Genomic DNA, 23,597 nt, shown 5'->3' with positions numbered 1-23,597 from the left:
GCACCCTGGGCCAAAGGCAGGCGCTAAACTGCTGCGCCACCCAGGGATCCCCTCCTTCTATTGTTGATTTTAACTGTATCCTGCTGTGGTTGGAAAAGATACTTTGTTTAATATCTATCTTTTAAAATATTTTGAGACTTGGGGAACCTGGCTGGCTCAGTCAGTAAAGCATATAACTCTTGATCTCAAGGTCATGAGTTCAAGCCCCATATTGGATGTAGAGCTTACATTTATTTATTTATTTATTTATTTATTTATTTATTTATTTTAGAGACTACTTTTTTTTTTTTTTTTTAAATTTTTTTTTTAATTTTTATTTATTTATGATAGTCACAGAGAGAGAGAGAGAGGCAGAGACATAGTCAGAGGGAGAAGCAGGCTCCATGCACCGGGAGCCCGATGTGGGATTCGATCCCGGGTCTCCAGGATCGCGCCCTGGGCCAATGGCAGGCGCCAAACCACTGCGCCACCCAGGGATCCCTTAGAGACTACTTTTAAAAAAAATCTTTTGAGTCTTAATTTGTCACCTGACATAAGGTCTGTCTTAGAGAACATTCCATAGGGACTTGAGAAGAATGTGTATTGTTATTGTGGGGTAAAGTGTTCTGTACAGGTCTCTTAGATCTAGTTGGTTTATTGTGTTGCTCAAGTCCTCTATGTCCTTATCTTTTGTCTGGTTATTCTATCCATTATTGAGAATAGAGTATTGAAGTCTCCAACTGTTATTATAGGATGGTCTATTCTTTCCTTAAGTTCTGTCAACTTTTGCTTCATATATTCTGATGGTCTATTAGGTATAAATGTTTAAAATTGCTATATTTTCTTGTTGTATTGAAACTCCTATTAATATATAATGCGTTTCTTTGTCCCTTATGTAAACTTTTTGATTTAAAATGTATTTTGGGGCAGCCTGGGTGGCTCAGCAGTTTAGCGCTGCCTTCAGCCCAAGGCATGATCCTGGAGACCCAGGATTGAGTCTCATGTTGGGCTCCATGCATGGAGCCTGGTTCTCCCTCTGCCTGTGTCTCTGCCTCTCTATCTCTCTTTCTCTCTCTCTGTTTCTTGTGAATGAATAAATAAAATTTAAAAAAAATAAAATAAAATGTATTTTGTCTGGGGGTGCCTAGGTGGGTCAGTTGCGGTCAGTGTCCAACTCTTGATTTCAGCTCAGGTCATGATCTTGGGGTTGTGAGATCAAGTTCTCCATTGGGTTCTGTGCTTATTGAAGAGTCTGCTTAAGATTCTCTCCCTCTCCTCCTGACCCATCCTCCCACCCCGGCTCATGCATGTGTGTGCACTCTCTCTCTTTCTCAAAAATTAAAAAAAAATTTTGTATGATGGTAATATAGCTACCTGTGCTCTTTTCTGGTTACTATTTACAAGTATCTTTTTCCATCTTCTTACTTTCAATTGTTTATGTCTTTGTATCAAAGTGAGTCTCTTATGGAGAGCACACAGCATGTAGTTGGATTATGTTTTTTAAATCCATTCTGCCAATCCTTGTCTTTTGTAAAGGGGTAATCCATTTACATTCGAAGTAATTACTGATAAAGAGGGATTTACTTCTGTCATGTTGTTATTTGTTTTCTTTATGTCTTGAAACTTTTATATCCTTCACTTCCTGCATTACTTTTCTTGTGTTTAGTTGATTTTTTTTGCAGTGAAACATTTTAATTCCATTCTCATTTCCATTTGTGTATATCGTATAGTTATTTTCTTTTGGTTACCATGGGGATTGCATTTAACATCCTTAAGTTATAACTTTTTAATTTGAATTTATAGCTTTACTTCAATAATATACTCTGTTCCCATACAGCTCCACCCACATGACATTTTGCTTACTTATGTCACAAAATTACATCTTTATACATTGTGTGACCCAAAACATAGACTAATTGTTTAAAAATATGCATTAGTTTCTTAAATTATGCAGGAAACAAAATGTGACACACATAACAAAGCTATAATGCTAGGTTTTAGATTAATAGTTTACAAAGTGTATTAATCCCTTAAATCATGTAGAAAAAAAAGGAGTTACACATCATTCATTGTTACAATAACACCAGTGATTATAATTGCATGTATTTACATTTACTGAAATCTTTATTTCTTCATATGACTTCAGGTAGTTGTCTAGTGTCCTTTGATTTCAAACTGCAGGAGTCCCTTTAGTATTTCTTTCAGGGTAGATTTAGTGGTAATGAGCTCCTTCAGCTTTTGTTTACCTGGGAATGTCTTGATTTCTCCTTCACTTTTGAAGGACAATTTTGCAGGATATAAAATTCTTGGCTTACAGTTTTTTTTCTTTCAGTACTTTGAATATATCAGACCATTGCCTTCTGCCCTCCAAAGTTTTTTTTTTTTTTTAAGATTTTATTTACTCACGAAAGACAGAAAGAGAGGCAGAGACACAGGCAGAGGGAGGAGAAGCAGGCTCCATGCAAGGAACCTGACATGGGACTTGATCCCAGGAATCTGGGATCATGCCCTGAGCCAAAGGCAGATGCCCAACCGCCGAGCCACCCAGGCATCCCCCTCCAAAGTTTTTTTTTTTAAAGATTTTATTTATTCATGATAGACATAGAGAGAGAGAGAGAGAGAGAGAGAGGCAGAGACACAGGCAGAGGGAGAAGCAGGCTCCATACCGGGAGCCCGATGTGGAACTCGATCCCAGGACTCCCGGATAGCGCCCTGGGTGGAAGGCAGGTGCTAAACCGCTGAGCCACCCAGGGATCCCCTCTTCAAAGTTTTTGATGAGGAATCTGCTGAATCTTATTTAAGATCCCTTCTATGTGATGATTAACTTTTCTTTTGTTTTTTTTTTTTTTCAGACTCTCTTGTCTTTGGCTTTTGACAGTTTGATTATATGTTTTGTATGGATCTCTTTGAATTCATTCTATTTGGAATTTATTGAACTTTTATAATATATATATATACACTCATGTCCTTCAAAAAAGTTGAGAATTTTTCAGTCATTATTTCTTCAAATAATCTCTCTGACACTCTTCTTTTGGCACTCCCACAATGTTTATATTGGTCTTCTTAATGGTATTATACAGGTCAGGCTAGCTCTTTTTACTTTCCTTTTTTAAAATAAGTCTTATTTTATTTTAAAATTTTATTTATTTATTCATGAGAGACACATAGAGAGAGGCAGAGACATAAGCAGAGGGAGAATCAGGCTCCATGCAGGGAGCCTGAAGTGGGACTTTATCCCAGGACCCTGGGATCACATCCTGAGCCAAAGGCAGACGCCCAACCGCTGAGCCACCCAGGCATCCCTAGGTTATTTATTTATTTATTTAGATTTTCTTTTTATTGATATTTCTTCATATATTTTTCCTTTACTTTCTTTATATTTTCCTTTAGTTATTTGAACAACTTTAAGACATTTGTTTTAAAGTCATTGTCTAGTAGGTCTACAATCTGGTCTTTCTCTGGAATAGTTTCTGTTTTTTTTCTTTTTTAAAAATATTTTATTTATTCACAAAAGATACACACACACACACAGAAGCAGAGACATGGGCAGAAAGAGAAGCAGGCTCCCCTTGGGGAGCCTGATGTGGGACTCAATCTCAGGACTCTGGCATGACCCAAGTCAAAGACAGAAGAAGCTCAACCACTGAGCCACACAGGTGCCCCTGTTTTTTTCCTTTGAATGGGCCATACTTTCTAACAATATAGTAACTCTGGAAATCAGATTCTCTCACCTTCCCCAGGGTTCTCTCTCTCTCTCTCTCTCTCTCTCTCTCTCTCTCTCACATTGTTATAGGCTATCTCTATGCCAGGGATCAGCTAGAGGTATTAAGGTCTTCTTAGCATATTTATAGTGACTTTCTAAACTGTTTCCTATAGCAGTTGCTTTTGGTTATCCTAGTTCTTAAATGGCTGGCTCCCAAAAGGAGAAAAAGAGAAAAATGGAGGAGAAAAAGGAACTAAATCTCCTGGAAGTTGCTTCAGCTTGCAACTGATGGAGGGGTTTGCATAAATGTGGGGAGGTCCAACATGATTGCCTGCCTATGTCTGAGGATCAGAAGCTGCAATCAGCAATCAGAACACCCCTGCAAGCTGCATGCAAGCTGCTCCTGGAACATAAGCACAGCTTCCTGTCACCCATGGGAGGTGGGGGATCCACAGCTGCTGCAGTACTAGCAACTGAAATAGACTGAAATTAGACCTAAGTCTTCAAATAGACTCCAGAGTTCCTGTATAGTCACATCAGACAGGTTCTGCCAGTATAATCACTGTCTAGGTAGGAGAAAGGATTCCTGGCCCTCCCTACTCTGCCATCGTTCTTTCTTTTTTTTTTTTCTTTAGATTTTATTTATTTATTCATGAGAGACACACAAAGAGAGGCAGAGACCCAGGTAGAGGGAGAAGCAGGCTCCTTGCAAGGAAGCTTGATGCAGGACTCGATCCCAGGACCCCATGATCATGCCCTGAGCCAAAGGCAGATGCTCCACCACTGAGCCACCCTAGATGTAATTGTTGTTCTGTGTTTTTATTTGCTAAATCTGGCAACACTAAATGTTTGGCTTCCTGGACCAGTTGCTAAAGGTGTGTGACTTCCTACAAGTCTGACTTATAGGTGACAGGCTGGCTTCTTGGGCTGATTATTGTGGTTAATGGATGGGTTTCTTGGACTGGTTACTGCAGATTGTGGGTCAGAGTTCTGTTTCTATGTATGGTCTATCTATTCATTTTATTCATGCTCTCAAGATTTAGAAGACGTGAAGTACTTGTTAGGATGAGTACTGGGTGTTATATGTGATGAATCACTAAATACAAATAAATAAATAAATGGAAAAAAAGAAAGAAATGTGAAGTAGTTACATATAGCCAACTACTATATGGTCCTGAAGAAATGTGTTGTACTACAGAGAAACAGATTTTTGAGAGCTCTGTCTTCTGATGGAAGGCACAAAAAGAACAGGACGCCAGGAAAACCAAGTCTATTCATTCATTTACCAAACACATATATTCAGCAATTGTTTGTTCTAAGTTCTAGATATTGTCCTAGGGGTTCCTGCCCTCTAGGAAGCTAGATTACTTGCACTTGGATCCTTGTTTACAGGGAGAACTCAAGCTAAGATTTTATCAAAGTGGGGTGGACACCTGAGTGGCCCAGTGGTTAAGCATCTGCCTTTGGCTCAGGTTGTGATCCTGGGACCCTGGGATCGAGTCCCACGTCAGGCATCCCGTGGGGAGCCTGCTTCTCCTTCTGCTTATGTCTCTGTGTCTCTCATGAATGAATAAATAAAATCTTAAAAAAAAAAAAAAAGAGTAGGGCTGGAGAATGGATGGGAGGGAATGGCTGAGAACCTATGGACAGGTGCCCACTTGTGGTCACCTGGTAAGGTGCATATTCATTGCTGAATAAATGAGAAAGGCTCTGTGGATTAGATAGCTATTTTACCGATGTCTTTATAGATAGTGGGCCCTTGGCCACTGTTCAGGGCAAAAATGGGCACCGATATCTGAGCTATAGCAACTTCCTGTGGTGGTCAGAGTGTGAAAGCCCTTGCCAAAAGAAACCACGCGTATTCATGAAATTATGCCTCCACACCCTGATTAGTATCCTTCTACTAGGGTCTATGGCTTTGTTTCTCTTTCCTCAGGTCCTTTGCCTGCTAGCATGTATAGGCACTTTGTTGTTTTAAATTTTTTATTAGTGTTTTTCTTTTCTTTTTGATTATAAAAGTCATTCTTTTAAAAATATTTTATTTATTTATTCATGAGAGACACAGAGAGATAGGCAGAGACATAGGCAGAGGGAAAAACAGACTCCCTGGGGGGACTTGATCCTAGGACCATGGGATGTGGGACTTGATCCCAGGACCATGGGATCACGCCCTGAGCTGAAGGCAGACACTCAACCGCTGAGCCACCCAGGCGTCCCTAAAAGTCATTCTTTTTTTTTTGTGTAGGAGTTTTAAATACAAAAAAAAAAATAGAAGAAAATTAAAATCATCCTGTGGCCAATTATTATTATTATTTTTAAAGATTTTATTTATTTATTCATGAGAGACAGAGGCACAGACACGGGCAGAGGGAGAAGCAGGCTCCACGCAGGAAGCCCAATGCGGGATTTGATCCTGGGTCTCCAGAATCATGCCCCAGGCCAAAGGCAGCTGCTAAACCACTGAGCCACCCAGGGATCCCCTCTGTGGCCAATTAATTTTTTTTTTAATATTTTTTTCTTTATTTATTTATGATAGTCACACACACACACAGAGAGAGGCAGAGACACAGGCAGAGGGAGAAGCAGGCTCCATGCACCGGGAGCCCGACGTGGGATTCGATCCCGGGTCTCCAGGATCGCGCCCTGGGCCAAAGGCAGGCGCCAAACCGCTGCGCCACCCAGGGATCCCTCTGTGGCCAATTAAAATAGGCCACAATTCTTTGACACAGCTCCCACTGAGAAGTGGAATCTATATCCCCTCTTCTTGAATGTGGATGAACTCTGTGACTGCTTGGCCAATAGAATATGGTGGAGGAGACCCTTTGGGCAGTGTCCAAATTGGAATCTTATGAGAGTGGATACTTTTGATTATTGTTTCTTAGAACACTTAGTCCTGAAATCTAATTACTATGCTGTAAGAAGCCCAAGGAATCTAGAGAGACCATATGGAGAAACTTCAGTTGACAGTCCCAACTGAGCCCCTACCTGCACCAACTGGCTGCCATCTGAGTGGCCAATTTTGAAAATCTAGCGCAACTGAGCCCTGGATGACTCTAGCCTTAGTCATGTTCTGACTGACCATGTGAGATCCTCTTAGTGAAAACTGCTGAAGCTGGACAATCCATGGGACCATGAGACAATAAGTCACTAAGATTTGGAGTGGTTTGTTATGCAGCAATAAATGACTAGAACAAACCCACAATCCAACCATCCAGAGATAATCACTATTAACATTTTGGTTTTCTTACACACACATATTTTTAAATAAGGAATTTTATTAAAAATGTATAGAATTTTATGGATTTTTTTTCAGAGAACAGACATTTATTTGCTCTGGTTGTTAAGAAGGTAAGATTAGGGGCAAAAGAAAATGTGTTAGAGTGAAAAAATCTTTGGCTTGGGGAATTACATTATCAGTCACATACAAGGTATAGTTTGGTGTTCGATGTATTTCATGTGTGACTGGATAAAGGAAACCTCATTTAAAATGGAGTCAGGGGGATCCTTGGGTGGTTCAGCGGTTTGGCGCCTGCCTTTGGCCCAGGGCGTGCATCCTGGAGTCCCCGAATGGAGTCCGGCGTCGGGCTCCTGGCATGGAGCCTGCTTCTCCCTCTGCCTGTGTCTCTGCCCCTCTCTCTGTGTCTCTCATAAAAAAAAAAAATAAATAAAAATAAATAAATAAAAAACTTAAAAAAAAATAGAGTCAGGAGGCCAGAAACGGGAGCTTTCATACCCTATTGCTCAGGGTCAATTGCAGACCTCAACAGAAAGAGACTTGCATTCACAACAGGTAGACATCTATACTTTATATTTTTTTCCTCCAGCAGGAGGTAGATTTTCTCCTTGCCAAGATCCTGCCAATGAGAGACTATCCCAACACAGTAATGAGAAGCCACTAGGCTTTGAACTTTCAGTTTACTTCAATAGACTTCTTGTGTGTAACAGCCCCTCCCAACTCCCTCTTTTCCTCTGTAAAAGAGCTTTCCTGTCCCTCGTTTTTGGGATTTGCCTTTGGTTTTGTCATAGCTTGTAAGTCCCAAATTGAAATTTCTACTATTGCTAAAATAACTGGCTGTTTTGTTTTGAAGGTTAATACATGAAACTATGATCCTGTGTCTTTGAAAACAGATTTAGAAGTGAGTAGTCGTGAAATGTAGAGATATATCACAGAGTGAGACACAACCATCCCCTGTTGTTTGGGTATTCAAATTGTTCTAGCTTTTCATTATAAAAACAATGCTACAGTGAACAAGCTGTACAAACATCTTGACTGTATTTCTCAACTATTTCTTAGGATAAATTTCTGAAAGTAAAAATTTCTGGACAAAGGGTTTTTGAGGCTTTTTTAAAAGAGTAAAATAATATTAAAAAAGCACTGGGTTTCTCTATACTTGAATTGTCCTATGGAAGGAGGACAAAAGAACCAGCTGAAGGGTACTCCTGTTTCCTTGGGCAGAAGGGAAAGACATTCTGCAAAGTATGCTTTCAGGGAGAAACAGTGTGATCTCCCACACATGCTTGGTTTGTATTAATATTTATACGCAAATTCCAGGAGGCAAGCCCTAAGTCTATTCAGCTTGTTTTTCATAATGCTTGGATAACCCTAGATGCAAATGGGCAAAAAAAGAACACCTATGGACAATGATCTTGGTGTTTTGGGTGAGGAATCTAGTTAGGAAGGGAGCACAGGCTGTTTGTAGCCCCAAGAAAAAGGTCAAACGGGGCTTGTGTGCTCGCTGAACCCCCGCCCTCTTCCTTTGAATGTTAAACAGCCTCTAACTTCTTCTTTTCTGTCCTTCCTATCTTTGGTGGCTTCCTTGAAGTGGCTCAGTGGTGCGTGCAACCCCACAGTTCCTGCTCCCTCCAGCTATGACTCACAGAGTCCTTCTGTTAACAGGTACACTAGGGACTTGGGAGGGGGGGCTCAGGGTGAGGAGGAGGAGATCTTTGAGTCTGAGTGGAAAGACAGGGCACAGAATGTCTAGGTGTTAGACTGGGGGAAGACCAAGGGGGATTTGGGGAAGAATAAGGGATTCAAGAAGCAGAGAATAGAATTAGACCAAGATGAAATGCCCACAGAAGCTTGGATGAATAATTAAATTCATAGACTATACAATGGGATTTGGCTGGCCTTTTCACTTTATAGGAAACTGAGGCCACAGAGAGGTGGAATGATATGCCCAGGGGTGCATAATACATATTGGAGTCTGAGTGTTTCTTCTTGGATTATATCTTACTACCTTCACTTTGCCTACAGTTCTATTTTCCAAGAACCAAAGTGTAAATATTTGTTGAATGACTGACCAAATGATTAAAAGTTATTTCGTTTTATGGCTGTGCTTTGTGGGGAATGAACCAAAGAAGGGAAAAAAGTACTGAGAGTTGCGTAGGGAAGAAATTGCCTAATTAAGAGTCTTTAGGAATTTGATTTTTAGCAGGGTAGGAGTATAGGGTGGAACTCAGAGATTGGGTGGATATGGATATACCCCATATCACATTTGTGGTCCTTAGGCCAGGAGTCAGCAAATTATGGCCTGTGGGCATTCAGGGAGGATTCCTCCCACCTGTTTTTGTACGACTGTGAGGCATAGGTCTTAGATGAGCATTTATTTATTTTTATTTTAAATTTAAAAAAAATAGGCTCCACACCAAGCATTGAGCTCAATGCAGGACTTGAACTCAAAACCCTGAGATCAAGACCTGAGTTGAGATCAAGAGTTAGTTGCTCAATGGACTTAAGCCACTTAGGCACCCCTCAGATGAGCATTTATAATTGATTCATGATAGGGTATGTTAACTCTGAATCCCAGTGAAATGACATTATCTTTCCCAAGGAATTCCATTTGTCTAATATACACTGTTTGCTTCTTGGACTACAAAACCTAAAATATTTACTATCTGGACCTTTATAAGAACAATGCCAATCTCTGCCTCAGGCTCGCAGAGCTAGACCTGGGAGGCAGACATCTCCATGCTGGGTTGGGGTGAATTTCAGCAGGTAGATGCATGGAGCAGGAGGGCAAGCTGCTTTCTTATCTCCTTATCTCCACCTGACCCTCACCCTTTCTCCTCCCTTTAGCCTTGGTCTTACTATGTGATGGGTTCAACCTGGACACTAAAAATGCAGAGATCTTCCAAGAGAATGCAAGGGGCTTCGGGCACAGCGTGGTCCAGCTTGAGGGATCCCGGTAAGGACCACAGATGGAGGTCTCTGTTTTATACTTTTTCTCTTTAAAACATATATACCTGAAAAAAAATCACCATTTCCTTGGTTATTTTCTTGATTTATTTTTTGAAAGGTAATACAGAGTTCTAAATCCAAAAGATAGAATGCAATAGTTAAAAGTCTCCTCAGCACACACTCCCTTTCCCACTTCCCTCCCTACTCAGGAAGGTCCCTGGTAAATGATTTCTTGTAGGTTCTCCAGAGAGATTCTATGCTGTGTGTGCCTCCATATTTCCCTAACCCTGATCCCACACACAATTTGTAGCACGTTATACTTAAACTGCAGCCTGCTGCCTACTTTTGTAAATCAATTTTATTAACACAACCCTCATCCCAACTTGCCATTCATTATTAATGGCTGCTTTGGAGCTACAATGGTAGAGTCAAGAGGCTTCAGAAGAAAGTATATGGCCTGCAAAGCCTAAAATACTTAGCTATATGCAGTAATATTTATGAAAATAATATTATCTTTCCAAAAAAAGTTTGCTGGCCTCTGCTCTATACTGAACTTTGCCTTTTTTTTTTTTTTTCTTAATAGGGCTTGGTTATTTTACCAGATAAATGCATAAAGACCTTACTCATTTTAAAAAAGATTTATTTATTTATTTATTTGAGAGAGAGCGTGTGCACAAGTGCAGAGTAGAGGAGCAGAGGGAGAGGGAGACAGAATCTCAAACAGACACTGTGTGGAGTGCAGAGCCCTACACGGGGCTTGATCTCATGACCCTGAGATTAAGGCCGGAGCTGGAACCAAGAGTCAGATGCTTAACCCACTGTGCCACCCAGGAGCCCCATTTTTTAAAAAAGATTTATTTATCTTACTCATTCTTTTTTATACTTGGATATTCTATTATTTGGACCTATTATAATTTACATCAATATTACATTTAAATATTATCTTAATAGACATTAGATTTTTTTTTAGACATTAGATTGTTTCCAAACTTTTGTGATGTGAAAAATGCTGTCATTTTGCACATGTGCAAATATGTTTGGAAGTAAATTCCTAGAACTAGGATTCCTGGATCAAAGGGTACATATGCATGTATAATGCTAAGATTTTTCCAGATTACCCTCTACAGAGGTGGCAACAATTTACACTCACACCAGAAATTTATGGTAATGCCTACTTCCCTACCCATTTCCAACCCAATATGTCATCAAACTTACTGATCTTTGCAAATTGGGTAGGTGAGATATGGTATCTCAATTTATTTTTATTTTTTATTTTTTTTCAATTTAGTTTTAAATTATATTTATTATTATTATTATTTTGTATTTTTTAATTGGAGTTTGATTTGCCAACATATAGTATAACACCCAGTGCTCATCCTGTCAAGTGCCCCCCCTCAGTGCTCAGCCATTAGAAACGATGAATACCCACCATTTACTTCAAAGTGGATGGAACTGGAGGGTACTATGCTGCGCAAAATAAATCAATTGGAGAAGGACAAACATGATATGGTTTCGTTCATTTGGGGAATATAAAAAATAGTGAAAGGGATTAAAGGGGAAAGGAGAGAAAATGAGTGGGAAATATCAGGGTGACAGCACATGAATTTATTTTTTAAAATGAGAGATGTATTTCCTTTTCTGTGAACACCTTTTTCTTATCTGTTGCTCATTTTTCTTTAAAAAAATTTTTTTATTGGAGTTCAATTTGCCAACATATAGCATAACACCCAGTGCTCATCCCGCCAAGTGCCCCCCTCAGTGCCCATCACCCACTCACCCCAAACCCCCGCCCACCTCCCCTTCCACCACCCCTTGTTCATTTCCCAGAGTTAGGTGTCTCTCATGTTTTGTCACTCTCACTGATATTTTCACTCATTTTCTCTCCTTTCCTCTTTATTCCCTTTCACTGTTTTTTATAGCCCCCAAATTAATGAGACCATATAATGTTTGTCCTTTTCCGATTGACTTATTTCACTCAGCATAATACCCTCCAGGTCCCTCCACGTTGAAGCAAATGGTGGGTATTTGTCGTTTCTAATTGTTGCCCATTTTTCTGTTGTTGTTGTTTTTTTTCTTATTGGTTTGCAGGAGCTCTGACTATATTGAGGAAAGTAGTCTGTAGCATGAGTTGCTAATCTCCCTCTACCCAGTTTATTGTTTGTCCTTGGACTTTGCTTGTGGTAGTTTATCACATTTAGAATTAAAAAAATTTGAATTCAATTAACCAACATATAGTACATCATTAGTTTCAGATGTAGAGTTCAATGATGCATCAGTTGCATATAACACCCAGTGCTCATCACATCACGTGCCCTCCTTAATGCCTGTCACCCAGTTACCCCATCCTTTTTTTTTATTTTTTATTTTTTATTTATTTATGATAGTCACAGAGAGAGAGAGAGAGAGGCAGAGACACAGGCAGAGGGAGAAGCAGGCTCCAAGCACCGGGAGCCCGATGTGGGATTCGATCCCGGGTCTCCAGGATCGTGCCCTGGGCCAAAGGCAGGTGCCAAACCGCTGCGCCACCCAGGGATCCCACCCCATCCTTTTGCCCACCTTCCCTCCAGCAATCTTCAATTTGTTTCCTATAGTTACGAGTCTCTCATGGTTTGTCTCTTTCTCTGATTTCTTCCCATTAGATTCTCCTTCTCTTCTCCTATGATCCTCTGCACCATTTCTTATATTCCACATATGAGTGAAACCATATGATAATTGTTTTTATCTGATTGACTTATTTTGCTTAGCATAATACCCTCTAGTTTATCCACATCAATGTAAATGGTAAGGTTTCATCCTTTTTGATGGATGAGTAATATTCCATTATATATATATAACATTTATTATATATATATAATATAAATCTCACATCTTCTTTATCCATTCATCTGTTTTTGCTGGACATCTGGGCTTCCTCCACAGTTTGGCTATTGTGGGCATTGCTGGTATAAACGTTGGGGTGCACGTCCTCTTTCGAATCACTGTTTGTATCCTTTGGGTAAATATTGGGCAGTGCACTTGCTGTGTTGTAGGGTCATTCTATTTTGAACTTTTTGAGGAATCTCCATACTGTTTTCCAGAGTGGCTGCCCCAGTTCACATTCCCACCAACAGTGTAAGAGGGTTCCCGTTTCTCCACATCCTCACCAGCATTTGTTGTTTCCTGACTTGTTAATTTCAGCCATTCTTACTGGTGCAACCTGATATCTCATTGTGGTTTTGATCTGTATTTTCCTGATGCCAAGTGATGTTGAGTATTTTCTCATGTCTATTGGCCATTTGCACATACAGAAAAAAATTTTTAAGTTTTTTTTTAAGTTTTTTTTATTTTTTATTTATGATAGGCACACAGTGAGAGAGAGAGGCAGAGACATAGGCAGAGGGAGAAGCAGGCTCTATGCACTGGGAGCCCGACATGGGATTCGATTCCGGGTCCCCAGGATCGCGCCTTGGGCCAAAGGCAGGCGCCAAACCGCTGCGCCACCCAGGGATCCCAATTTTTAAGTTTTTAAATAAAGATTTCAATTTATTTATTCATGATATACACACAGAGAGAGGCAGAGACATAGGCAGAGGGAGAAGCGGGCTCACTGTGGGGAGCCTGATGCGGGACTTAATCCCAGGATTTGGGATCATGACCTGAGCCAAAGGCAAACACTCAACCACTTTTCCACCTAGGCATCCCAAAATTTCTAAAGTTTTAAAATGTAATTCCAGGTGGTTAATATACTGTGTTATATTAGTTTTAGGTGTACAATATAGTGATTCAACACTTCCATACAATACCCAGTGCTCATCACGAGTGCACTCCTTAATCCCCATCATTGATTTAATTCATCCCCTGCTCCTCTCCCTTTTGGTCACCAACAGTTTGTTCTCTGTAGTTAAGAATTTATCTCTTGGTTTGCTTCTCTTTCCTTTTTTTGTCCCTTTACTTGTTTGCTTGGTTTCTTAAATTCCACATATGAGCAAAATCATATGGTATTTGTCTTTCTCTAATTGACTTATTTCGTTTAGTTTAGCATAATACTCTCTAGCTCTATCCATGTCATTGCAAATGGCATGATTTCATTCTTTTTTATGGTCGAGTAATATTCCATTGTGTGTGTGTGTGTGTGTGTGTGTGTGTATATATATATCATAACTTTTTAATTTTTATTTATTTTTAATTTTTTAAAAAAGCTTTTATTTATTTATTCACGAAAGACACAGAGAAAGAGAGAGGCAGAGACACAGGCAGAGGGAGAAGCAGGCTCCATGCAGGGAGCCTGATTGTGGGACTCGATCCCGGGACTCCAGGATTACACCCTGGGCCGAAGGCAGGTGCTAAACTGCTGAGCCAGCCAGGGATCCCCCCTAACTTATTTTTTAAAAAGATTTTTTTCGTAAGTAATCTCTACACTCAATGTGGGGCCCAAACTCACAATCGCAAGATCAAGAGTCACACACTCGGGATCCCTGGGTGGCGCAGCGGTTTGGCGCCTGCCTTTGGCCCAAGGCGTGATCCTGGAGACTCGGGATCGAATCCCACATCGGGCTCCCGGTGCATGGAGCCTGCTTCTCCCTCTGCCTGTGTCTCTGCCCCCCCCCCCTCTCTCTGTGTGACTATCATAAATAAATAAAAAATTAAAAAAAAAGTCACACACTCTACTAACTGAGCCAGCCGTGCACCCCGATATACCACATCTTCTTTACCCATTCATCTGTCAATGGACGTGTGAGCTCTTTCCATAATTTGGCTATTGTAGATAATGCTGGTATAAACATTGGGGCGCATGTATCCCTTTGAATTAGTATTTTTGTATCGTATACTGCAATACCCAGTAATGCAATTGCTGGATCATAGGATAGTTCTATTTTCAACCTTTGAGGAAACTCCATGTGTTTTCCAGAGTGGCTGCACCAGTTTGCATTCCTACCAACAGTGCAAGAGAGTTCCCCTTTCAACACCTGTTGTTTCTCGTGTTTTTTTTTTTTTTTTAATTTAATTTAATTTTTATTTTAGCCATGCTGACAGGTGTAAGGTGATAGTTCATTATGGTTTTGATTTGCATTTCCCTGATAGTACATACAGAAATTTATTTAAAATAACTGTGGTTGAATTCATTCACTAAAAAATTAACTTCAGTATAGTTAATATACAGTGTTATATTAATTTAAGGTATACAATATAGGATTCAGGGGGCTCCCTGGGTGGCTCAGTGATTTGGTGCCTGCCTTTGGCCCAGGACACGATCCTGGAGCCCTGGGATGGAGTCCCGTGTGGGGCTCCCTGCATGGAGCCTGCTTCTCCCTCCGCCTGTGTATCTGCCTCTCTCTTTCTCTCTCTCTCCCTCTATGTCTATCATGAATAAATAAATAAATAAATCTTAAAAAAAAAACAAAAAAAAACCCTATATAGGATTCAACAATTTATATATATATTTATTTTTTAATGAATATGCTCTTTTTTTCCTGTATATTTTTTTATTTGAGTTTAACCTGCCAACATATAGTATAACACCCAGTGCTCATCCCGTCAAGTGCCCCCCTAAGTACCCGTCACCCAGTCACCCTGTCTCCCCGCCCACCTCCCTTTCCACTACCCCTTGTTTGTTTCCCAGAGTTAGGTGTCTCTCATGTTCTGTCTCCCTCTCTGATATTTCCCACTCATTTTCTCTCCTTTCCCCTTTATTTATTTATTTAAAAAAATGTTTTATTGGAGTTAAATTTGCCAACATATAGCATAACACCCAGTGCTCATCCCGCCAAGTGCCCCCTCAGTGCCCATCACCCACTCATCCCAAACCCCCGCCCACCTCCCCTTCCACTACCCCTTGTTCGTTTCCCAGAGTTAGGTGTCTCTCATGTTCTATCACCCTCACTGATATTTCCCACTCATTTTCTCTCCTTTCCCCTTTAATCCCTTTCACTATTTTTTATATTCCTCAAATGAATGAGACCGTATAACATTTGTCCTTTTCCGATGGACTTCCTTCGTTCAGCATAATACCCTCCAGTTCCCGTCCACGTTGAGGCAAATGGCTCGTTTCTAATGGCTGAGTAATATTCCACTGTATACATAGACCACATCTTCTTTTTTTTTTCAAAGATTTTATTTATTTATTCATAGAGACACACACACACACACACACACACACACACACAGAGAGAGAGAGAGAGAGAGAGAGAGAGAGAGAGAGGCAGAGACACCGGCAGAGGGAGAAGCAGGTCCATGCAGGGAGCCCAACGTGGGACTTGATCCTGGGTCTCCAGGATCACACCTCAGGCTGCAGGCGGCGCTAAACCGCTGCGCCACGGGGGCTGCCCCCACATCTTCTTTATCCACTCATCTGTCGATGGACACCAGGCTCCTTCCACAGTTTGGCTATAGTGGACATTGCTGCTATAAACATTGGGGTGCAGGTGTCCCGGCGTTTCATTGCATCTGAATCTTTGGGGTAAATCCCCAGCGGTGCGATTGCTGGGTCGTAGGGCAGGTCTATTTTTAACTCTTTGAGGAACCTCCACACAGTTTTCCAGAGTGGCTGCACCAGTTCACATTCCCACCAACAGTGCAAGAGGGTTCCCCTTTCTCCACATCCTCTCCAACATTTGTTGTTTCCTGTCTTGTTAATTTTCCCCATTCTCACTGCTGTGAGGTGGTATCTCATTGTGGTTTGATTTGTATTTCCCTGATGGCAAGTGATGCAGAGCATTTTCTCATGTGCATGTTGGCCATGTCTATGTCTTCCTCTGTGAGATTTCTCCTCATGTCTTTTGCCCATTTCATGATTGGATTGCTTGTTTCTTTGCTGTTGAGTTTAATAAGTTCTTTACAGATCTTGGAAACTAGTCCTTTATCTGATACGTCATTTGCAAATATCTTCTCCCATTCTGTAGGTTGTCTTTTAGTTTTGTTGACTGTATCCTTTGCTGTGCAAAAGCTTCTTATCTTGATGAAGTCCCAATAGTTCATTTTTGCTTTTGTTTCTTTTGCCTTCGTGGATGTATCTTGCAAGAAGTTGCTGTGGCCGAGTTCAAAAAGGATGTAGCCTGTGTTCTTCTCTAGGATTTTGATGGATTCTTGTCTCACATTTAGATCTTTCATCCATTTTGAGTTTATCTTCGTGTCTGGTATAAGAGAATGGTCCAGTTTCATTCTTCTGCATGTGGATGTCCAATTTTCCCAGCACCATTTATTAAAGAGTCTGTCCTTTTTCCAGTGGATAGTCTTTCCTGCTTTGTCAAATATTAGTTGACCGTAGAGCGGAGGGCCCATTTCTGGGTTCTCTATTCTGTTCCATTGATCTATGTGTCTGTTTTTGTGCCAGTACCACACTGTCTTGATGATCACAGTCTGTAGTACAACTTGAAATCTGGCATTGTGATACTCCGGCTCTGGTTTTCTTTTTCAATATTCCCCTGGCTATTCGGAGTCTTTTCTAATTCCACACAAATCTTAAGATTATTTGTTCCAACTCTGTGAAGAAAGTGCATGGTATTTTGATAGGGATTGCATTGAATGTGTAAATTTGCCCTGGGTAGCATATACATTTTCACAATATTAATTCTTCTAATCCATGAACATGGAATATTTTTCCATCTCTATGTGTCTTCCTCAATTTCTTTCAGAAGTGTTCTGTAGTTTTTAGGGTATAGATCTTTTACCTCTTTGGTTAGGTTTATTCCTAGGTATCTGATGCTTTTGGGTGCAATTGTAAATGGGATTGACTTCTTAATTTCTCTTTCTTCAGTCTCATTGTTAGTGTATAGAAATGCCACTGACTTCTGGGCATTGATTTTGTATCCTGCCACGCTACCGAATTGCTGTATGAGTTCTAGCAATCTTGGGGTGGAGTCTTTTGGTTTTTCTATGTACAGTATTGTGTCATCTGGGAAGAGGGAGAGTTTGACTTCTTTGCCTATTAGAAAGCCTTTTATTTCTTTTTGTTGTCTGATTGCTGAGGCTAGGACTTCCAGTACTATGTTGAATAGAGTGGTGAGTGGACATCCCTGTCTTGTTCCTGATCTTAGGGGAAAGGCTCTCAGTATTTCCCCATTGAGAATGATATCTGCTGTGAGTTCTTCGTAGATGGCTTTTAAGATGCTGAGGAATGTTACCTCTATCCCTACACTCTGAGGAGTTTTGATCAGGAATGGATGCTGTATTTTGTCAAATGCTTTCTCTGCATCTATTGAGAGGATCATATAGCTCTGGTTTTTTTCTCTTGTTGATGTGATCTATCATGTTGATTGTTTTACGAGTGTTGAACCAACTTTGCATCCCAGGGATAAATCCCACTTGGTCATGGTGAAAAATCTTCTTAAAGTACTGTTGGATTCTATTGGCTAGTATCTTTTTGAGAATTTTTGCATCTGTTTTCATCAGGGATATTGGTCTATAATTCTTTTTGGTGGGGTCTTTGGTTTTGGAATTAAGGTGATGCTGGCCTCATAGAACAAGTTTGGAAGTATTCTGTCCCTTTCTATCTTTCGGGACAGCTTTAACAGAATAGGTATTTATTTATTTATTTATTTATTTATTTATTTATTTATTTATGTTTTTTCTTTAAATGTTTGATAGAATTCTGGGGATCTCTGGGTGGCTCAGCGGTTTAGTGCCTGCCTTTGGCCCAGGGTGCGATCCTGGAGTCCCGGGATCGAGTCCCGCGTCGGGCTCCCAGCGTGGAGCCTGCTCTTCTTCCTCTGCCTGTGTCTCTGCTTCTTTCTCTCTCTCTGTGTCTATCATGAATAAATAAATAAAAGAAAAAAATGTTTGATAGAATTTCCCTGGGAAGCCATTTGGATCTGGACTTTTGTGTCTTGGGAGGTTTTTGATGACTGCTTCAATTTCCTCCCAGTTATTGGCCTGTTCAGGTTTTCTATTTCTTCCTGTTCCAGTTTTGGTAGTTTGTGGTTTTCCAGAAATGCGTCCATTTCTCCTAGATTGCCTAGTTTATTGGTGTATAGCTGCTCATAATACATTTTAAAAATCGTTTGTATTTCCTTGGTATTGGTTGTGATCTCTCCTTTTTCATTCGTGATTTTATTAATTTGAGTCTTTTCTCTTTTGTTTTTAATAAGGCTGGCTAATGTTTTATCTATCTTAATAATTCTTTCAAAGAACCAACTCCTGGTTTTGTTGATCTGTTCTACAGTTCTTCTGGTCTCTATTTCATTGAGTTCTGCTCAAATCTTTATTAACTCTCTTCTGCTGAGTGTAAGTTTTATCTGCTGTTATTTCTCCAGTTCCTTTTGGGTGTGAGGTTAGCTTGTGTATTTGAGTTTTTTCCAATTTTTTGAGGGATGCTTGTATTGTGATGTATTTCCCTCTTAGGACTGCCTTTGCTGTATCCCAAAGATTTTGAACGGTTGTATCTTAATTTTCATTAGTTTCCATGGGATTCAACAATTTTTATTTTTTTTAAAGATTTATTTATTTATTTATTCATGATAGAGAGAGAGAGAGAGAGAGAGGCAGAGACACAGGAGGAGGGAGAAGCAGGCTCCATGCCGGGACCCCGACGTGGGACTCGATCCCGGGACTCGAAGATCGGGCCCTGGGCCAAAGGCAGGCGCCAAACTGCTGAGCCTCCCAGGGATCCCCAGGATTCAACAATCTTTAAATGACTTCTTGGTTTTGTGTAATTCTTTTTTTTTTTAAGATTTTATTTATTTGAGAGAGAGCACAAGAGCAGAGGGAGGGGCAGAGAGGGGGAGACATGCTGACTCCCTGTCAAGACCTGAGCCAAAGGCAGACGCTTAGCAGACAGAGCCACACAGGCGTCCCCTAGGACGCTTTAAATACTTGGTTGTCAAGGGCCATTTCTATCACTGCAGAAAGTTCTATCAGACAGTGCTATGTGAGATTTGACAGGAGGGGGAATTCAGTACTTCACAAATCAGGACACAGCAGCAGCTCAGCTGAAACCTACTGGTATAGAGACATAGTAACAGAGAAAATCATTTCCTTGATAAGACAGGTCTATTGGCCAGGTAGGAAGGATGTTTCCATATTGATAGGATAGGAACATGTGATCTCCATGCGGCCTAAATATGTGTGCCAGTTATGTTTGCTATTTCATGATGTGCAATGCTTCCTCATAGACCCAGCTTGGTTCTTCTCCAGTGCCTCCTCTTGGAGTTGTACCTGATTTTATTACCAGTTTTCTTTTTTCTTAAATTTTTATTTATTTATGATAGTCACACAGAGAGAGAGAGAGAGAGAGAGAGGCAGAGACACAGGCAGAGGGAGAAGCAGGCTGCATGCAGGGAGCCCGACGTGGGATTCGATCCTGGGTCTCCAGGATCATGCCCCGGGCCAAAGACAGGCGCTAAACTGCTGCGCCACCCAGGGATCCCCTTATTACCAGTTTTCATCCGAATCCACTGGGGAATGGGACGATTCTGCTTTTGTTTCTTGGCCAGGAATTGCTTGATTCTGAAAGTCTTGTGAGAAGACATAGCGATCACAGTCAACCACATGCAACCAGGATGGCAGTGAAAAGGCAGTTTTGTGTAATTCTTAGAGAAGCTCTTCTCCTTTTTTTTTTTCACACAATGACAAAATGTATTTTTATAGATATTATGTACCAATAATGTATTTAAACAAATATATTTCAAAACATTCTGCACAAAGAACTTACAGATCACAATTACTTAATAACAAAATGTCCAGTTCTTTAGGAAATTGTTTGTAATTTAAGGGACTTAACTACAACAAAATTTTTAAAACTAAAGAAATTACTTTATGGCACAGGACATCACAACTTATGTAACAAAGCAGGCAGATTTTGTTGTAGACACAGGATGGAGGGAAATCTAATTTAAATTAAAAATTCAGGTAATGGGTATTCCTACATTTAAGCATCAGTTTTGTTTAGAAAAATTAAAAACTTCCCAAATATTAGCAGCATACCTTTCTACCTTTACAATTCAGAATTTTACTGTTCATCTGTCAAATATATGACAGTATCTGGTTAATTTCTTAAACTTAACTATCAGTGTTACCCTTGAGATGCTGACCCTGTTGCATTTCCTTTCATATTTTTTTTCTCAATGAACCTATGGCCTTTGACAGGGAAGGTAACTGAAACACATTTAGATAAAAACTGGTCTTACAGGGCAGCCGGGGTGGCTCAGCGGTTTAGCGCCGCCTGCAGCCCAGGGCGTGATCCTGGAGACCGGGATTGAGTCCCACGTTGGGCTCCCTGCATGGGGCCAGCTTCTCCCTCTGCCTGTGTCTCTGCCTCTCTCTCTCTCCTCTCTGAATAAATAAGTAAATAAATAAATAAATAAATAAATAAATAAATAAATAAATAAATAAATCTTTAAAAAAAACTGGTAGATACTTTATTCATGAATAATTCAGCAAGTACTATTGAAAGCCTACTACATTTCCAGGTCTAGAAAGAGCAAGAAAGACACAGAGTCTGCCTCCAGGGAGCTCACCATCTAGACTATAGCAGGCCCAGCACTTGTTCAGGATTACTATGAGCCTTCCTTTCATCTTTCAAGATTTGCATAGATATTGATTTCCTCTGTAAGGGCAAATAAAATCTTCCCTTACACATATCATTCTTTATATTATCATAAGGGGAATTCTGAAGTCTGTGTGTTGACAAAGTCTACACTTTGCTTTCTCCAATTGCCCTTCTGGGCCTTCTGACAATGTCAGATATTTTCTTTCCCTCTTGGTTCTGCACAACACACTCTGTGCTTTTGCCAATCCAGTTGGCATTTTCTGTGACACTTTCTTTTCTCCTTCACTGTTTTTTGTTTCCTTCCTCCTTATTAAAAAAACAGTCACTGGGGCTTTTCCAGGATCCCTTTCCTGACTTCTTATTCATATCGGTGACTAAACTTAACACCGCCTTAAATGTTGGGTCTTTAGTAAGCATAAAAACCAGAATTAGCAATTTTCTAGAGCTCTGTTGTGAATTGAGATCTTTCCAATACTCTCTTCCTGAATGCTATTGAGAAATATTACCTTCAATAAGAAGGATTTCTTGAAGATTCCTGTTTTAAAAGTAGTATTAAGAGACTGATAAAGTATACATAACTCAGCAAAGAATGCTTCTACTTTATTCTCAGTTCCTACCAACTACTGTATTCTGCAAGATCATAGTTAAAACTCTTTGGTGTGGGATATCAATTTTACACACAGGGCTAGATCAAAAAATTCCATTTTGGGGTCTCGGATATGTTTGAAACTTAAACAAAACCTAAATGATAAAAAGCTGAGATAGATAACTATTCATTTCTATGTCTATGTCCTTTATCATAAACAATATACAATTAGGAATTCAACTTTTTTAAAGTCTCCAAGTCAGATGCAATCAAGCCATGTATGTCCTATGGTCCTTTTATAAATTTTTAACTCAGACACATAGAAGATTTGGTAAACTTTAATTTCCCAAATATTCTCAGAAAGAGTTATCAGAAGCATCCACCACTTACAAAACACAGCTAGATAATCCATTGACCCCAAAGTGACCCCAAATGAAATACCTGTTATGTGTTGTGAGGTAGCAACGACAGACTATGATCTTCTGTGGAGATGGTACCCTTTGTGCATAAACATTCCTTCTTCACAGGAAGAGTGTGAATAACAAGAAGGGACAGAGCCACCCTTCATTATTTCATCAGCTACTAGTGTTTTTATAGTTTTAAATGCCTGATTTCAGTTTTACAACAATACCAATATTTGGAAAGGTCATCCTATGTTCCAAGCAGCAGATATTAACAACTTCCAACACGATCTCTAGGAATAATTTGAAGTTCTGAACCATGCCTTAGGAAAACATTTCCAACAGTCTGTGCAGGATTTATTCCTATTCCATCATTGGTAATAATTGCACTTGTTGCTGTAGGAACTTTAAATTCTTCTGCTGGAAACTTTAAGACTGCTGTGAGAGGTGTACTTTCAGGAACACTTTCAAGATCACGCTGATCTTAAAGGAAACCTTCGGCATAGTGAAGCCCCTGCGGACGGAGACCCCAACTAGTTCCGCCTAGACTCCCACTTTTTCTGGGGTACCCGGTCCCGCACCCTCTTCCCCTTTCAAGACTTAAAATTTTCCCATTTTTTTTTCTCTGCTGAGCCTTCCTCCTATTTCTGGGAATTGGGAAATTTGTGTGAGGGTTGGCTCTCCTTATTTTCCTCTGGGAGGCAGAACGTCCATGGTCTCCTTCTCTCCCCACATGTCAGTTTTCTCTTGTCCCTGTGGTGATTTGTTCCTACCTGGTCTCCCAGGTTTGTGGTTGGAGCCCCCCAGGAGATAAAGGCTGCCAACCAAACAGGTGGCCTCTACCAGTGTGACTACAGCACGGGCAAGTGTGAGCCCATCCAACTGCAAGGTGAGTCACTGCCCCTCCCTGGGACCCAGGGCTAGGCTTCCACCTGTGCATATACCTGAACTTGCCAGGCATTTCTTTTGTTCTGGGGGGGTCTGTGGTTTGGGGTCCAGGTGTTCAGCTCTCTGCCTCTGTGCTGTATGCAGATTCTACATCAGACACCCTCAGGTACCCTCTTCATATTCCTTCTTATAACTTGTGTCTCTCCTTGACCTGTTGGATCTCCATGTCTCCCAAGTCAAAGTGACCTATGTTTGTCTTCTCAGAGCCCTTTTTGCTCCCTGAAGGTGACCATTTATACATGTCTCCTCAGTCCCTCTGGAGGCGGTGAACATATCTCTGGGCCTGTCTCTGGCATTTGCCACCAACCCTTTCCGACTGCTGGTGAGTTGTCCTGGGT

At 40.5% G+C, this 23,597-nt stretch overlaps 1 protein-coding gene across 3 annotated transcripts in view; it reads left to right on the top strand.

Annotated features, from left to right (window-relative positions):
• The first annotated feature begins 8,432 nt into the window (after positions 1-8,432).
• The window catches only part of ITGAM (integrin subunit alpha M), a 55,075-nt gene continuing 39,910 nt past the window's right edge, over positions 8,433-23,597 (top strand). For 2 of the 3 annotated variants that reach the window (XM_035718370.2, XM_035718369.2), the window contains exons 1-4: positions 8,433-8,579; positions 9,762-9,870; positions 23,097-23,200; positions 23,511-23,581. In XM_035718370.2, coding sequence (XP_035574263.1) covers positions 8,552-8,579; positions 9,762-9,870; positions 23,097-23,200; positions 23,511-23,581 — 312 coding nt within the window. In that variant the 5' untranslated portion in view covers positions 8,433-8,551. The remainder of the gene's footprint in view (positions 8,580-9,761; positions 9,871-23,096; positions 23,201-23,510; positions 23,582-23,597) is intronic. The other variant, XM_035718368.2, reaches the window with a different exon arrangement.

This window comes from Canis lupus, chromosome 6 (assembly GCF_003254725.2).
Source record: "Canis lupus dingo isolate Sandy chromosome 6, ASM325472v2, whole genome shotgun sequence".
Lineage (NCBI taxonomy): Eukaryota > Metazoa > Chordata > Mammalia > Carnivora > Canidae > Canis > Canis lupus.
Note: the sequence above shows the minus strand (reverse complement) of the source record. Positions and strands in the feature narration are given on the sequence as shown.